At 32.3% G+C, this 17,965-nt stretch overlaps 1 protein-coding gene and 1 pseudogene across 1 annotated transcript; both read right to left on the bottom strand.

Annotated features, from left to right (window-relative positions):
• Positions 1-501: 501 nt before the first annotated feature.
• LOC100855129 (cytochrome P450 CYP82D47) lies at positions 502-5,698 on the bottom strand. The gene is made up of 3 exons (XM_003634314.4): positions 5,553-5,698; positions 2,249-3,272; positions 502-1,298 (listed from the first exon to the last, which is right to left on the bottom strand). The coding sequence occupies exons 2-3, from the start codon at positions 3,197-3,199 to the stop codon at positions 672-674; spliced, it is 1,578 nt and encodes a 525-aa protein (XP_003634362.2). The 5' UTR covers positions 3,200-3,272; positions 5,553-5,698; the 3' UTR covers positions 502-671.
• A 1,149-nt stretch (positions 5,699-6,847) lies between these two features.
• Positions 6,848-17,414, bottom strand: LOC100247108 (cytochrome P450 CYP82D47-like; annotated as a pseudogene).
• Between the last annotated feature and the right edge of the window lie 551 nt (positions 17,415-17,965).

Genomic DNA, 17,965 nt, shown 5'->3' with positions numbered 1-17,965 from the left:
TGAAATTAGTTGTAATAATATCATTTCAACCGTCCAAAGATGACTTGCTTCAATAATATTATTTTCGTTCAAATTAAAAAAAAAATTGATGTTATAAATAGAAGCAAAATAAACCAACTTAGATTATTGTTAATCAAGTCAAACTAATCATTTTCCTCTTTTGGGTTCAATTCGATTCGATTCGATTTTAATGCCCAAAATTGAACTGACCCACCTTGCACATCCCAACTTTTTACAATGAAATGGGAGTTGTAATTTTAGTCTCCATTACTACTTTAATCATGTACAAAAAGGTGGCTGAAATCTATCAAAAGGAGATACCAATTAATCAACTTGGAAATTCATTAAGTCTACTATGCATATATATGCATATGGTGGAGTACATGCTTATTAATTTTTCAATTGTAATGCTATATGCCACTTTTTCTTCTAAATTCTCTTTCATGGAAGAATGAAGAAACATAACAAGAAATTGGGTCATTACTTGTCCACACAAAATAGTTGTCGAAAATATTTTTTTATTAAATTCAAGCTAAGACAATACTAAAGGACACACATTAGTAACTGCTTTAAAATAATACTAAACTTATGCTACATGTATGAAATTTATTTTTATTTCACATTTCATAGCACTAGGTTTTTTGAAATAAGTCTCTTAGCGACCTCAAGTTCTACTCATAAAGATCATAAGAAGCCAAGCGTGGGGAGATAAGAACTTCAAGTGGAGTGGATTTGATGTTTGTTAATCCAAAACTCTCGCTCATATCAACCGGTGCATCTGATGGAGTTGAAAGTTGAAATCTATGTAGGAAGTTGGCTAATGTTAAGTGTAGCACTTGAAGGGCAAAAATTGCTCCAGGGCAAATTCTTCTTCCACCACCAAATGGTGTCAACTCAAAATGTTTACCTCTAACATCAACATCTTTGTGGGTGGTGAGGAATCTATCTGGTTGGAACTCCATTGGGTTCAACCATACTCTCGGGTCTCTTTGGATCTTGGTGAGGTTCAATATAAGACGAGTGCCTTTTGAGATATAGTAACCGCCTAAAATAGAATCTTGGATGAATTGACGCGGTCCTGAAAGTGGGGCTGTTGGATTTAACCTCAATGTCTCTTTAACAATTGCTTGAAGGTAGACCAACTTGCTTATATCCATTTCATTTACTATTCTTTCTTTACCAACATGTGCATCCAATTCTTCTTGAGCTTTTCTTAATATGTGTGGATTGTTCAATAAAAGTGAGATTGCCCATGTTAAAGTACCAGATGTAGTGTCAGTGCCTCCTCCAATCAGAATCTGTGAAATACATACCATTAACTAATAAAATAAAATTAAAAATAGTGATAGGATTAAGGGTGGAAAAAAGGCCCCATTTTCTTTCCTTTTTTTTTCCGATCAAAATGGGTATGTTTAGCTTCAATATGAAACTCGCGTATAAATATAGCATTTTATAAAAATTCATGTTGGGCTAAAAAAAATGTAACTCTAGGAAATCCTTTGAAAGGCCCAATTGTCTAACCAGCCCTAGAAGCCCACTCAAAGAGGCCTCAAAGCATGCGGACTAAGGAACATACTTTCATAATCTTCTGACAATAATATTTTCTATGGGCCCAGCCACCCAGCGGTGCAAATTCGGTTGCCTCTTCCTAAATTAGAGGACCAGCTATTCAAACAGCACAATCTTTTTGGGCCACCTAACTCCAACGGAGAACTCTATCATTACTAGTCCAACCCAGTTATCCTAGCAAGAGGTTGTACATAATTCTAGTTGTACTCGATCAGCTTCTCAGCCCAGTTGTATTTCATTCTAATTGCTTGTCTAAGCTGCTCATGTTACTCTTTTGACAAAAACAAACATATAACAAAACTCTACATGTATCTATTTCTAAGAAATCGAAAGGCCTTTTCTGTAAGTTCAAGAGTTCTATGGTTTGACTAATTTTGTTCAAAAAAGTTATGACTTAAAAAAATTAATATGAAGATCAGAAAAATATTATATATATATAAACTCTATTTTGATTTATGCAAAAAGTTATTTTATGTTTGAACTTTTATAACACCACTATTATAATTACCTTTTAAAAATCGCTGCTTTTGATTAGTTTCAACTTGAAACTAAGCAAAAACAAGAAGTTCTTCCAACCCAGGCCCAAGTACTCTTGAGTCTGGACTAAAGATGATAAAGCGTGAAATTATGTCTCATTTTTTACTACCATATAAAGATGCTAAAGGAATAATGTGCATACCAGGGCTGTAGCTTTGTTGATGGTATCAGCATCATAATCAGTAGTGTCTCTACCACCCAGAATGGACAGCATCACGTCCATGAAGTCCTGGTCACCATCAGCTTCACCCGAATCTTTTCGCCGTCGGTGTTCCTCTAACCATTCCTGAGCAATACCGTCCAATTCTTTTGCAGTCTTCTTCATGGCTTTCACATGTCCACCCACGTCAAGCCATCCAAGAAAAGGAAGGGCATCCGACACCACAAAGAGTCCCATCAAACGAAAGAATTCCCTAATCGCCTTCTGGCACTGCTGGGCCCCTTTCTCTTTACTTTCGGCTGCATAACCGAAATATCGTTTTCCAACAACCATCTTAAGAATCACGTTCAGAGACAAGTGCCCAAACCATTGCTTCATGTCCACCAAAACAACGCCTGCTTCGCTTTTCGTCTCTGCCCAAAGCTTGTATAGTTCCTTCATGCATGTCTCCACCTCTGAGATTCGGACATTCTTCAGCAACTCTAGCCGGCGGTTCGAGAGTAGCTCTAGAGTGGCTATCTTACGCACTTCACGCCAGTATGCACCATGAGGAGAGAAAGCAAACATGGAATAGTTATATCCCAAATATTTGGCGGCCACAAGCTGAGGACGGGAGGCCAGAGCCAGGTCATGGGTGGTGAAGCATTCTTTGGCCATTTCCCAACTACTCACAACCACAGCTCTTTTTAATCCCAGCCGGATGCTGAATACTGGTCCATACTTGTCGGCCATGGTTCCAAAAAGTAAGTGAGGCAAATTCTTAGATCCACCTAACAGGTGCAGGTGACCTATTATGGGCCATGCACCAGAAGCTTCAGGTGCCATTCTGCTCTTACCAGCTCCAGACCTCCATAATAACAGGTGGTATGAGAGGACGAGTATTGCAAACGCTCCAACCATGACAGGGTTTAGGCAATGGAGAAGAAAATCCATTATAGTCACACCCAAGGCAACTCAGAATCCGACTAGTGATATCAGGTCAAAGGGTTGACCTTAAAGTTTATTCCTATCCAATTTGACAGTGAATAGATCAATATTTAAACCCAAATATCTACATAAATCTAAGTAAAAAATATTTCCAAAAATATTTTACAAAATAAAAAAATATAATTTAAGTTACAAAAATTCATATAACTCAAATTAGCACATGTCAAAAAGGTAATATAAATTAAAAATTATTATTATTGTTGTTCTTTTATTTTTTAAGGCTTTTTGGAACACTTCTTGATTTTCTTATGGTTCCTTATAAACTATATTTGTATCTAAAAATTTTATAAAAATAAAGGGGTGAACATTTTCATATTGTTTTGTAAGGTGTTTTACACCCAAATGAATTAAAAAATTTAGGTCAATAGAAAACAATTATATGTCAAAATATAATATTATATTTACATTAAATCAATATTTTCAAAATCAGACCGGTTATTGAATCAGAAAAGTTATCTATTCATGATTCAATGGTTGGACCGATGATCGAATAGTCGAACAAATAATGTCATAAATATATAACTTATATATTATTAAAATAAAAAATAAAAAACTATATATATATATATATATATATATATATATAGATATATAAATTAAAAATTTAAAAATATTTAATTTTTATCTTTGATATTATCAAAATATAAATATAAATATATTAATATTTTGAACTTTATTAAATGGAATATGTAAAAATTTAATTATTTAACTTTAACTAATTTTATAATTTCAGAAAATATTATATTATTTTATTTAATATTTTTTTTTTTTTTTGAAACACATGTTTTTTTTATTTTCTAGACTTGCATCAAATTGTGTTGTAGCTAAGTGGTGTTGCTTTTTCTTTAGACTTAAAATAGCAGCAATCCCACATGGATGTGGATGTGAATATGCGCGTAAAACACAGTTCATTCAAGCCATTTGTGTAACTAAGGGGTTCAAAGGTACAACCCATTGAGGGGTTTAAATGGGTTTAGGTTTTGCCTAAAGACCATTAAGATGTAAGGCTGGGCTTATTGGGCTTTCACTTGGACCCTTTGAAAAAGAGGAGGGGAAGGTTGGACTATTTGGATGAAAGAAAAAATGGGGGGAAGACTGGGCTGGAATTGAGCCATGCAGTTCATGAAAAACCACCCGGTCCAAGCGGTTCATCGGTCCAACTGCCAATAGTGGTTTGTGGTTGGTTCAACCATCTAGCGGTTTAAAGGAGAGGACAGAACCGGAAAGATCACCAGTTGGCAATTGAACCGGTTGGTCCGATCCAATTTTCAAAACAATGCATTTCATTAAATAAAACCTCAACCATATAAAATTAAACTAATCAAAATTATCACATTTCTTATTCAATTATATAAATAACAAATCAAACAATTCTAAATTTACAAAATAAATAAATCATTTCAGTCTCTAATAAAATATCCAAACATACCATTAATGTCATTCAAGTAATTAATACATGTCATTCTTCCAAATGAAAACATGATGCAAATGTTTACATTCAATAAAGTAACAAACTATTGTTTTTGGGTTTTTACTGAATGATATACATCTATATTAAATACACTCCCCATTTAGAGTTTTCACAAGATAAATTTTTGTAGTTTTCATACTAGAAATCTCATTTCCTTCTTAATTCGTCTTTTACGGGTTTTTACTTTTCATCATCATTTTTTTTCTTTTTTTTTCCTTTTTCCATTTCATAAAATCTTTCATCAATTTTTGTTTTTCATATAACCATATATGAAATATAATAAACTTACATGTTATCATCCATAATTTTATAGGACATAATTTTTATTTACTCCAAACATAATCAATAATTCCTGTTACATCACAACAATTTTTCTTCAATTAAATAACCACAAAAAAAAATCACAATAATTTATATATCATCAAAACATAGTCTAAACCATAATCATATAAATTTTATTTATTCTTAATATATTGAATAATTTCCAACAATTAACACAATAATTTTTCTTCAATTAAATCATTGCAAACATAAAAAAAAAAATCATAATAATCCACCCTAACAATAATCATATTTCAAATAACATAAAGAAAACACAAATAACACATATTTATCTCCCAATAATAAAATCCATAATATTTTTTCAAGAAAAAATATTAAACAAAAGTTGTAGGATTAAACTACCTTACCACAAATCAAAAAATCCAATCATCGAAATTAAAATCAAACTTTGAGGGAATGTTACCTTACCACAAATAAAAAAATCCAATCATTGAAATTAAAATCAAACTTTGAAAGAATGTTCCTCATGTCAAAGAAAATTTTCACCTTAACTTTCACGCAAAACATAACTCGTTTTGCTCGTCATACGAACACCCAAAGATTTGCAGCATGCACCTTCCCGTTCTTTTTTTTTTTCTGCTACTCTTCTCTCTATCCGCCTCTCCTCTTCTCTCTCTTTTATATTATTCTTTCTTATAGCCACAAGACAACTTTCTTTCCTTTTTATTATTTGTCATTTTATTATTATTATTCAAAGATATTTTTTAATATGCTGCATTTTTAAAAAATTAATTTTAAATCTACCGTAATTTTATAAAAAATCCCAGGAAGTTGTGACCCACCTAAGAGGAGGTGACCGATTATTGGCCATGCACCAGCAGCTTCGGATGCTATTCTTATCTTACCAGCTCTGGATCTCCATGAGATAGTAGGAGACAAAAAGTATGTCAAGCAGTCTCACCGAGGTAACATTTAGATATTGAAACAGACTGCTGGCAAGTGGCACCACCATCGATTTGTGCTTTTTCGAAAAAGCCGTAAAGGGGTGGCCCGTAGACTTGACTTTCAGATCCTTCCAAATTTGTTTGCGTGTGCTAAATATGATTATTTTTATAGAGGAAGCTGCACTTCTTCTGATAATGATTGGCAACATGATCCTCCATAATCGTTGAAATTATATAATATGTGGTCACCAATTACAGAATACAACTCAAAGGTGGGGCCACTTTGCCAAAAGGATCTTCTATGATTTTTTGAAATGACACAAATTATATATCATATTTAGACCGGATCATGCTTGCATATATTAAATTTTTATGATTTTATATTTAAAGAAAAGTTTAGTTTCATCCACCTCTTCGAAAATTTCACATAAATATATCTGACAACTATTATTTTGAAATTTTATTAAATATTTTTTATTTAAAATTAAAAGATATATGTGTAAAAAAAAAGGAAAAAAAATAGATATTTAAGAAAATTTCAAGTTAAGTATGGATGGGTAAATTTAACTCCAATCTTAGAAAAAATGAATGAAATTATCCGTATATTTAATTAAGGATGGAGAACATATTTACAGGTCAAAGTTATTAAGACTAAAGTAAAGTTTATTATAAAGTAATAGTAAAATTCTTATATAATTGGCAATCGAATTTGATTTTTAAAAATAGAAAAACTACATATTATTTGTTTTGATGAAGATGAGGGAATAAGAGAAAGGGAAAAAATGGCGATAAATTACACAAAACAAAGAAATAATTAGCTAGGTCAACTTTGACCTCTTCATTTCAATGCTTTAGTTGTAAAGACTACAAGAAGATAAGTGTAGAGAAATGAGGATTTCAAGTGGGGTAGATTTGAGAAATGAAAACTTCAAGTGGGATAGATTTCATATTTGTAAGTTCAAGGCTCTCTCGCATATCAACCTGTTCATTTGATGGAGTTGAAAAGTCAAATGCATGTAAGAAACTAGCTAATGTTAAATATAATATTTGAAGAGCAAAAGTTATTCCTGGACATGCTCTTTGACCAGCTCCAAATGGTATAAATTCAAAATGTTTTCCCTAAGGATCAACATTCTTATGGTTGATGAGGAACCTCTCTGGTTAGAATTCTATCGAATCTAACTAGATTCTTGGATCCTTTTGGATCTTCGAAAGGTTCATTATTAAACGGGTGCCTTTAGAGACATGGTATCCACCCAAGGTGCAATCCTTAATAAATTGGCATAGTCCTCCAAGTGGTCCTGGTGGATATAACCGTAATGTCTCTGTTAGCCCAAGGGTTCTCCTAATCATGTTTTGATGATAACAAACCTTAGTTAAGTTACTAATTGGTTTAAATTATAAAAAATTTCAGGTGTTAATTTGGAAATTCATCAAATGACCTAATAGATGCAAAATCAAGACTTTTGAAAAGACCTTTAATCATAGGAAACATATGTAAGATGAATGCATTGATGCATTTAGGATTTACATATTATTTCATGCATCTTTGAAAAACTCGATTTATGCTTTAAAGTTACATTTTCATCAAAATCCGAGATCTATGAAATGAACCTTAGGCAAAACGTTTCAAAATTAGCATATAATTTTATCTGAAGACCTTGCCTAAGTGTTTGAAGCAAAAATACCAGAAAAAGATAGGTTTTCGGGTAAAAAATTGTGAACCGGTCAAGGCTATGTCCAAACAGGCTCAACTGACTAGGGTACCGATCGACCGGTTCCTCCTTCCCTATTGATGTCCGACCGAGAGGTGCAAAAAACACTCTCTCTTTTTAAGTAGCCTTTCCTTCCCAATCGAGGGATTTGTCTTTCCGGTTGAGGGTAACTGTCACCTGTCAAGCATTAATATGCTGCATTTTTAAAAAATTAATTTTAAATCTACCATAATTTTATAAAAAATCCCAGGAAGTTGTGACCCACCTAAGAGGAGGTGACCGATTATTGGCCATGCACCAGCAGCTTCGGATGCTATTCTTATCTTACCAACTCTGGATCTCCATGAGATAGTAGGAGACAAAAAGTATGTCAAGCAGTCTCACCGAGGTAACATTTAGATATTGAAACAGACTGCTGGCAAGTGGCACCACCATTGATTTGTGCTTTTTCGAACAAGTCGTAAAGGGGTGGCCCGTAGACTTGACTTTCAGATCCTTCCAAATTTGTTTGCATGTGCTAAATATCGTATTGATTAGTTTTATAGAGGAAGTTGTACTTCTTCTGATAATGATTGGCAACATGATCCTCCATAATCTTTGAAATGATATAACATGTGGTGACCAATTACAAAATACAACTCAAATGGGGGGTCACTTTGCCAAAAGGATCTTCTATGATTTTTTGAAATGACACAAATTATATATCATATTTAGACCGGATCATGCTTGCATATATTAAATTTTTATGATTTTATAGTTAAAGAAAAGTTTAGTTTCATTCACCTCTTCAAAAATGTCACATAAATATGTCTGACAACTATTATTTTGAAATTTTATTAAATATTTTTTATTTTAAATTAAAAGATATACGTGTAAAAAAAATGAAAAAAAATAGATATTTAAGAAAATTTCAAGTTAAGTATGGATGGGTAAATTTGACTCCAATCTTAGAAAAAATGAATGAAATTATCTGTATATTTAATTAAGGATGGAGAACATATTTACAAGTCAAAGTTATTAAGACTAAAGTCAAGTTTATTATAAAGTAACAGTAAAATTCTTATATAATTGGGAATCGAATTTGATTTTTAAAAATAGAAAGACTATATATTATTTGTTTTGATGAAGATGAGGGGGGGAAATGGCGATAAATTAGACAAAACAAAGAAATAATTATGATGTTACATTTCAGAATGCTAACCAAATAATATATAATGTTATACTTTATTTGCATGGATAGTACTTTAGTTTATTGTACATCATTCTTAGTCCAACCTACTTTTAATACAAATCTCAAATCTTATCATAGATTGATTGAACCTAACTCTATATGTCTTTAAACCAAGACTAGCTAGGTCAACTTTGACCTCTTCATTTCAATGTTTTAGTTGTAAAGACTACAAGAAGATAAGTGTAGAGAAATGAGGATTTCAAGTGGGGTAGATTTGAGAAATGAAAACTTCGAGTGGGATAGATTTCATATTTGTAAGTCCAAAGCTCTCTCGCATATCAACATGTTCATTTGATGGAGTTGAAAAGTCAAATGCATGTAAGAAACTAGCTAATGTTAAATATAATATTTGAAGACCAAAAGCTATTCCTAGACATGCTCTTTGACAAGCTCCAAATGGTATAAATTCAAAATGTTTTCCCTAAGGATCAACATTCTTATGGTTGATGAGAAACCTCTCTGGTTAGAATTCTATCGAATCTAACTAGATTCTTGGATATTTTGGATCTTCGAAAGGTTCATTATTAAACAGGTGCCTTTAAAGACATGGTATCCACCCAAGGTGCAATCCTCAATAAATTGGCATAGTCCTCCAAGTGGTCTTGGTGGATATAACCGTAATGTCTCTGTTGGCCCAAGGGTTCTCCTAATCATGTTTTGATGATAACAAATCATAGTTAAGTTACTAATTGGTTTAAATTATAAAGAATTTCAGGTGTTAATTTGGAAATTCATCAAATGACCTAATGGATGCAAGATCAAGACTTTTGGAAAGACCTTTAATGAGAGGAAACATATGTAAGATGAATGCATTGATACACTTAGGATTTACATATTATTTCATGCATCTTTGAAAAACTCGATTTATGCTTTAAAGTTACATTTTCACCAAAATCTGAGATCTATCAAATGAACCTTGGGCAAAACGTTTCAAAATTGGCATATAATTTTATCTGAAGACCTTGCCTAAGTGTTTGAAGCAAAAATACCAGAAAAAGATAGGTTTTCGGGTAAAAAATTGTGAACCGGTCAAGGCTATGTCCAAACAGGCTCAACTGACTAGGGTACCGGTCGACCGGTTCCCCCTTCCCTATTGTGGTCCGACCGAGAGGTGCAAAAAAGACTCTCTCTTTTTCAGTAGCCTTTCCTTCCCAGTCGAGGGATTTGTCTTCCCGGTCGAGGGTAACTGTCACCTGCCAAGCATTAAATGCTCCAACGGCTAGTAAACTGATTGACCCTCAGCTCGACCGATTGAGACTGTTTTTTTGGTTTTTTTGGCTTATAATGTTAAAAACCTATAAATAAAGAGCTCCACTTCATTTATGAGTAAGAGAACACATGCATTTATTTGCTTACCTATTTGTTCTTGCCTTAAAAGCTCTCATTTCTTTTCTTAGTTCATTAAATCTCCATATACATATCCTTTAGTGCACCTTTGTGATTCATCCTAGCTTTGGGTTGTATTTGAGTCATTGTTGAGCTAAGTTGAGAGATCCATACTTGTTAACTTAGTGCTAAAGTCTTTAAGTGAGTTGAAACTTGAAGAGATTGTGTAAGAGCCCATTGGAGCCGGAATCTAAGTGTAAATGTAATTAGAAGTTTGGTTGAAACTTCATGTTAGTGGAACCCTCACTCGGTTAAGAGCTTGAGGAGAGTGGATGTAGGTAAGGAAGTGTCAAACCATTATAAAATCTGAGTTTGATTTCTCTAACCTTATCTTTTTATATTTGATTATCTTATGCTTAAATTTGTTGTGTTTAAAAATAATTTTTAAAAATTCAATTCACCCCCCTCTTGGGTGTTTTTATCTTTTAAGATTAGCCTTTATTTTCTCAATTTCTTTAAGAATGGCTTGAAGATAGACCAACTTACTTATATCTTGTTCATTCACTAATCTTTCCTTGCCAACTTGAATATTTTTTTTTAGCTTTTTTTAAGGTGTCGCGGTTGTTTAGTAAAAGAGAGAATACCCAGGTTAGAGAGACAACAGTTGTGTCGCTACCTCCAGCAATTAGAGTTTGCAAAACCCAAAATCCAACAACTCAAATTACGTTAGTGAGACACCAAATTAATTGTTTGATAGCATCTAATGGAACTCCCTAGAGACACTACTAAACAATATGGTCTTGTACCAAAATAATAGTATTTTTTTCTATTTCCCTTTATAGTTTAAAGGATAATTTCGAAATCAACCATCTACTTAACATCTTTTTACAAGATTGTTCAAATCTCTTATTCAATCAAGTGAACATAATTAACTTATAAGTTTCAAGATCACTTATTCTTTGGAGGGGAAATTAAAGATATCTTCCAAAACGTAGATAACCCTTATTGTTGACAAAAATAAAATTTGGAAAATCAATTCAAGGAAAGTATATATAATGCAACATGCTCGAAAATAAAATTACAAAGTAGCTTTTAAAAACATTATATTTAGATTTCCCTAGAAGCATGTCTTAGTTTGTCTGAGATGTTCTCAAAGGATAATTTTTTAAAAATTAATTACTTAAGCAGTATATATTTGTATATGTATATTGTTGTTTTTAGTTAAAAATAAATTTTAAAATTTATTTAAATTGTAGGTTTAATTATTGCAATTTAATTAAGAGAATAAGAAAGTGAATATGCATCAATTAAAACATATAAACAAAAGAAAAACTATGGAAAAGAAGCTAGCCCTATGCAAATATAAATAGTATAGAAGAAATAACATTGTTGTTTTCAATGAAAATTTTCACACTTTTATTGATGTAATAAGAGTTTACTTATATGCATAGCTAAGAAAAACTATTTGCGGCAATGTACATCAATTTGTCTACAACTATACAACAGTTACAGAATTGTTCAAGTCAACACAGCAAATAACGGTTACAAAAATATACAAAATTGATTTTGAATGATCTTGCTTAATCATAGGTTATTTGTTCGATCATTGCCTTATCCTTGCAATTTGCCTTTATCAGTGTTACGTGGGTGTTCCATTAATACTCATACCAGGTTGTAGACCCTCAATTTTGTTCCTTTAGCATATGTCTTTAAGTTCACTTCCAGTGCTCCACAGTAGTTCCTTAGTGGCCCATAGCTACTCATACTACTTACCTTTTTTGAGCCACCTCGGAGACTTTGGTAGAGAGATTCATTTAACCCTATTGTGACTCTTAGTAGCCCTAATTTAGACTTAGGCCCATTTAGGCACTTTAGGTTCACTTAGATCCACTTAAACATTTTAGGTTCACTTAGATCCACTTAAGCACTTTAGGTTCACTTAGATACACTTGGGCACCACCCTAAGCCCACTTAGACCCTTTAGGTCCATTAGGCACCACCCTAGGCCCACTTAGACCCATTAGGCACCGTCATTGGTCCACTTAGACCCTTTAGGTCTATTAGATACACCCGAGGCCCATTAGACATTCTTTGCATGACTTGAGTTGCTCACATGATTGCATGGTGCCATAGATTGTATGACACTTTACTATTATTATTATTATTATTATCATTATTTACTTAATTATTTTGTTAATTTATTTTATAATTTTCTAAAACACCTTGGGATTCATTCATTAAGTCTAATTTTCTTTATATTTTTGTAGAGAAACTCACCAAAGGAATCATCATTAGAGAGAAAAAGGAAGGTTGAAAACGTGTATTGGCAAGGATATTCATGTGTGAGTCTTTCAGGAAATAGAGGATATTCAGTCAAAAAAAAAATTAAAAAGAGGAATTTTCATGTGTGATTATGGAAAGGAAATATTCAGCGGGTTGAAGGATGGATTCAAGGTGGTTGGAAGAGGACAGGATGTATGGAAGGAAATGAACTAAGAAGGAAAGCAAGTATGCACCCATGCATGTGTTGATTGTGCTTCTAATGAAAGGAAATGAATGAAGAAAGAAAATTACCAAAGTTGTTTTGGCATGGAAAAAAGGAAAGGTTCAATGGGTATTTGGACGGAATGAAGACTATGTTCAGGAAGGAGAGTCCTGATGATGCTAGACTGACGTGGATGATTGAGGCTCTCCGGGCTGGTGAGTTGTCTTCCCATGTTGGCAGAGTACTGAAGAGGAAGGTTAGAAAGTGAGAGGGGGGAGAGTTTTTTTTGGAGAGGGGTGAACGATCAGCCGCACCATACTTAGGACACTTTCAGCACGCATAAGAGGGTCTGACGCCTTTGGAGAAGCAAGAACGACCAGCTGCACCATTCTTGGGACGCTTTCAGCATGCATCAGAAGAGAGGGTGACACCAAACGGGAAGGAGATCAACAGTCGCACTAAAGGGGATCCAAGTGGGAGGAGCGAGATTATTTTTTGGAATGTGAGAGGGTACAGCCGCACCATTGAGATGACGATTTCTGAATCAACCGCACCGTTGAGAGGACTTCCGGAGCAGTTGCACTATTGGAAGAAAGGAAACATTCAGCCATGCTCCTAGGTTTCAAAGACCACCAAGAAGAAGTCTTCAGCTACAGTGCATGGGCAGCCACCACACCATGCATCCTTGGCAATGATTCTTTTAAAATAAAATAAAAAATAGAAATCCTACTAGTGGAAAGTGACCTACACGTTTCGGAAAATGTGAATTTATCCTTCCTATTTCAATTTTGATTCAAGAAATATTCAATTCAATGCATAATCGTTTTAGAGTTTTATCTATATAGTTTAATTATTTCTAATATCAATATATTTCCTGATGACAATTTATTAGTTTTAAAATTATTCCCATTCAATCTTTGTATTTTAAATTTTTATTGTAAATTCATGTTTAGCTTAGATGTTAATCTTTAATTTATTTTTTTAATTTTTCTTATCTAAATAAATTAATTATTATTGATTCATTATTCTAGCTTGAAGATTATGATTTTTGTTTAATGTAGTTACAATTTATTATTCTTAGTTTGACAAATTAGATTTTTTAAATATTGGTTTAGGCAATTTTTGTTGATAATGGAAAGGTTAGGATTTTTTAAGAGTTTGGGCAATTCATGATGATGGTTTAAAATTTAGAATTTTGATTAGCATTATTACTATTATTATTTTTTTTCTCAATTAGGAAGTTCATAATTTCATTTAATTTAGTTTTAATTTATCTTTTAGTTTAGATGTTATTAAATTTTAGTTTATTATTTCAATTGATTCCATGCCACTCTTTTCATATCTAAAGGTTGTTAATTTTAATTCATGATTTATCCTTTTAGTTTTAGAATGTAAGTTGGTTAGTTTATTTCGTTTCGTGTTGATGTATTCGTGTTTTAATAAATAAATAACTAAAAATAAAGATATATATATATATATACACGCTAATTTTGATTGATCTTGTTTTAGTTGATATTTTTTAGAATTTTAATTAGTTTGATTGGTTTTTTAGTGGAATTATTATTATATTGTGTCATTTGACTTTATTTACTAACTCCATGCATTTTTTGTTTTAATATGGCAGAATGAGAATTGTGTTTAAGTTTAGTTTGGTATATTATATTAAATTCAAAAAATACAAATTCATGTAATTCTACTTTTGAAAAATAAAAAAAATAATATAGTTTGATCTTTATTTAGTTTAGTTGTGATTCATTTAATTATTAGTTGTTTATTTATTTATTTGCTACTAAGCTAATGCTTTGTAACTTATTTATTTATTTATTTATCAATGAGATTGAATCTATGGGTTAAAAATGCAGTTTAAAATAAAAATAAAAAAATCTATTGAAGGTGGTTTGAATTGACTTTAAGTTTAGTTAAAATTATAGTTTGTTGAAATGATTGATTTTTTATGTGTTAAGTATTATATTTTAAACTTGCCTTAATTAGTTATAAAAATGTTTGTTAAGCTCAAATTTATTTTACTAACATAAGTTTATTAAAAAAAAGAAAAAATTATTTAATTCCTTGTGTTCGTATTTCATTTCATTCATATTTTATTTTATTCATATTTATTTATCTGTGTCATCAACTTATCCATTTGATTATGAGTTTAATTTTATAGGTTAAAAATTTAGTCTTAGGTAGTTTTTTAATTTAATTTGTGGTTAAGGTAAAATGTTAGTTTGTTAAAATAATTGATCATGTGTGTTAAGAATTTAAGTATAGATTGACTTTAATTAGTGTTTAATAGTTTTTAAGCCTAGATTTCATTTTAATAATGTAAGTTTATTTCGAAATTAGATTCCCTGAATTCATATTTTGTTTTAGTTTCCTTTCGTTTAAATTGATTCATTTTAATTATTTTAGGAGTTTGTATAATTTTAGGTCATTAATAAAATCAATTCTATTTTTGAAAATTCATGCCTTTAGTTTACTTTGATTTAGTTTTGCACATCTATTCGATTTAGGTATTTTATATAATATTAGTTCATTAATAAAGTTAATTCTATGTTTGAAAATTATTGTTTGCTTTGATTTAATTTGGTTCATTTTAGTTAATCTAGATGTGTTTGTGTGTTTAATTGATCTCATGCTAATTCTTGATTGTTATTCTTAGTAGATGTGTTTCTTGAATATTCGTCATTAATTCTTGGTGGGTATTTCGTTAGCTTATTTGATCCAAGTTTGAATAGTTTATTGCTTTGGTAGTCTCTAGTAAAATTTACTTTTCGGAGACCATCGAAAAATAGTGAAGATTGGCTTCCATTCTCACCACTTCAATTTTCCCGGTTGTCAAAAATTCTACTTTGTGATTTTGTTCTCTTTTGTTTTGCTTGGTATTTGATTCATACGTTTTATTGTTTTCAAATTAATTTCTTTTATTTTTAAAACATAACACTATTCTCAAAAAAATCCCTTTAAAAATCCATTTCAAAAATTTATTTAGAGTTCTTAGAATCAAAATCTCATTCCCTTTAGGAATCCATTTCAAAAATTCATTTAGAGTTCTTAGAATCGAAATCTCATTTTCTCAAATAATGTGCAACCATGTTTTGATCTGTTTGCATCTTTCTTAAATTTCAAATAAAATTACAGTTTTGAGTAAGACATGAATCCAAGCTTGTGGTCCCAAACAAATGGGATAATTCTAAACTAGATTTGTATATATCAATCGGGGAATTGGTGAAGCCTCTACATAAGGAAAATTTTCAAAACTCATCTTTGTTGCCCCCTTTGCTATTTAAGAAAATCATGTCTATTTATTTTTTAGAAATTATATAGAAGATATAAGCAATAATTGATGGTTTCATATACTATGATAATTTTTTTTTTCTATGCTAATTAGATAACAAACATGCTAGGACTTCTTATTTTATTGTTTGTTATCTAACCTCTCATGTCTTGTGAAAGCACGTTACGAGTTATCTATGCTTTCCAGGTATCTAACCTCTCATGTCTTGTGAAAGCACGTTACGAGTTATCTATGCTATCCAGGTACGTCTCCTGTCACCTACCTTCCAAATTTTGTAAATATGATCGTCATTATGATTTATACCTATGTTTGAGAATGCTTGGGATGTCTTGATATTTGCTACATTGTTTGATCATTCATGATAAAACACATACTGAGTGATATATTATCTAAACTAACCATTGATGTTTTATGATAGTGCTTAAGAAGTGGTCCAGGTACGCATCCTAACTTTCCTCTATGGGCATGATTGGTTTTTCTTGTTTAGCATGCTAGTTTTGAGATCACCTTCGCCTACCTAGGTACCCTCAATTAATCAGTTGATTGCCACATTTCCTTCAACGTAGTCAGTAGAGACCTTTGTAAGGTTTAGAGAGGTGCTATCTCCTGGAGGTACCTTCCCAATAAGTAATCTGATCCTTTGACCTAGACTCGGGTTTTTCAAAGACATGCTTTTCCAAAAAACTATGGAGTCATTTTTTAGGGTTTTATTTCTTGTTTTATTTTCCCTTTAAAATAAAATAAAATAAGTGGCGACTCTGACTTTTCCAAAAACAACATCTTTACCAAATAAAAGCGAGTCTCACCGATCGAGTGGAGGCGCACGTGAAAAATGCGGGTCCACACAAGCATGTGGCTTTCGCAATCACCAAGATTTTTGCCATCAAGAACTGACAGCATCACATCCATGAAGTCTTGCGTACTATTATCGTGACCGGAGTCTTTCCGACGGTGCTCCTCTAACCATTCTTGAGCAATACTGTCCATTTCTATTGCTGTCTTCTTTAGGGTATTCTCATGTCTCCCCCAGTCGAGCCATCCAAGAAAAAGAATAGCGTCTGCCACCGCAAAGAGCCCTACCAAATGAAAAAATTCCCTGAACACTCTCCGGCACCTCTGCGCCTGTTTATTTTCACTTGCATCTGAAGCACTGAAATAACGCTTCCCTGCCACCATCCTAAGAATTACATTCAGAGTCAAATCTCCAAACCACTGCTTCATCTCCACCGAGACAAGGCCCGATTCATTTTTTTTCTCTGCCAGAGCTTGTATAGCTCTTTTATGGATGTCACCACTTCTGAAGCACAGACGTCCTTCAGCAGCTCTAGGCGGCGGTTAGAGAGTAGCTCTAGGCTGATTATCTTGCGCACTTCACGCCAGTAAGAACCGTATGGAGAGAAACCAAACATGGCGTAGTTGTAGCCCAAATGTTTTGCGGCTAAAAGTTCGGGACGCGAGGATGAAACCTGGTCATTGACGGTCAAGCATTCTTTAGCCATCTGCCAAGTAGTTACCACCAAAGCTCGATGCAACCCAATCCGAATTGTAAAGTACTTGCCTTAGCTTCAATTTTTGTGTTTTCAACTCAAACATGCTGGTATAATAAAGTATTAGTTTCAAACCAATAAACTTTGGGAGGGAATTAATTGTTGTCCTAAATTACTAATTCCCTCTTAGGCAATTTTGGAATAAAATAATAAGATTATAACAGGACCGCTTAAGATCTCAAACTAATTAGATCCTACAATCTCACTTAACTGAATTGATCTTAACTCTTTGTTTTCAATGTAAAATTCTTGATTAACTTATAAACTCTTATCTAAGACAAAACATCCTAATTTCCTCTTGTATTTTCTCAAGTTTAAACTTGTACTAATTAAGATTTAGAGAGATCAATTTTGTTCAATTGTTAACTTGTGAGTAGTGTATTCAAAAGTAAAGAATCTATTGAGGCAAGTGT

The sequence above is a fragment of the Vitis vinifera genome, chromosome 18, assembly GCF_030704535.1.
Source record: "Vitis vinifera cultivar Pinot Noir 40024 chromosome 18, ASM3070453v1".
NCBI lineage: Eukaryota > Viridiplantae > Streptophyta > Magnoliopsida > Vitales > Vitaceae > Vitis > Vitis vinifera.
The sequence above is the reverse complement of the archived record's forward strand: the minus strand, read 5'-3'. Positions and strand labels throughout refer to the sequence as shown.

Coding starts and splice junctions, on each gene's coding strand:
- LOC100855129 (XM_003634314.4), bottom strand. CDS start 3,199: ATGGATTTTCTTCTCCATTGCCTAAACCCTGTCATGGTTGGAGCGTTT. Junction 1,299..2,248: donor TCAACAAAGCTACAGCCCTG/GTATGCACATTA, acceptor TGTATTTCACAG/ATTCTGATTGGAGGAGGCAC.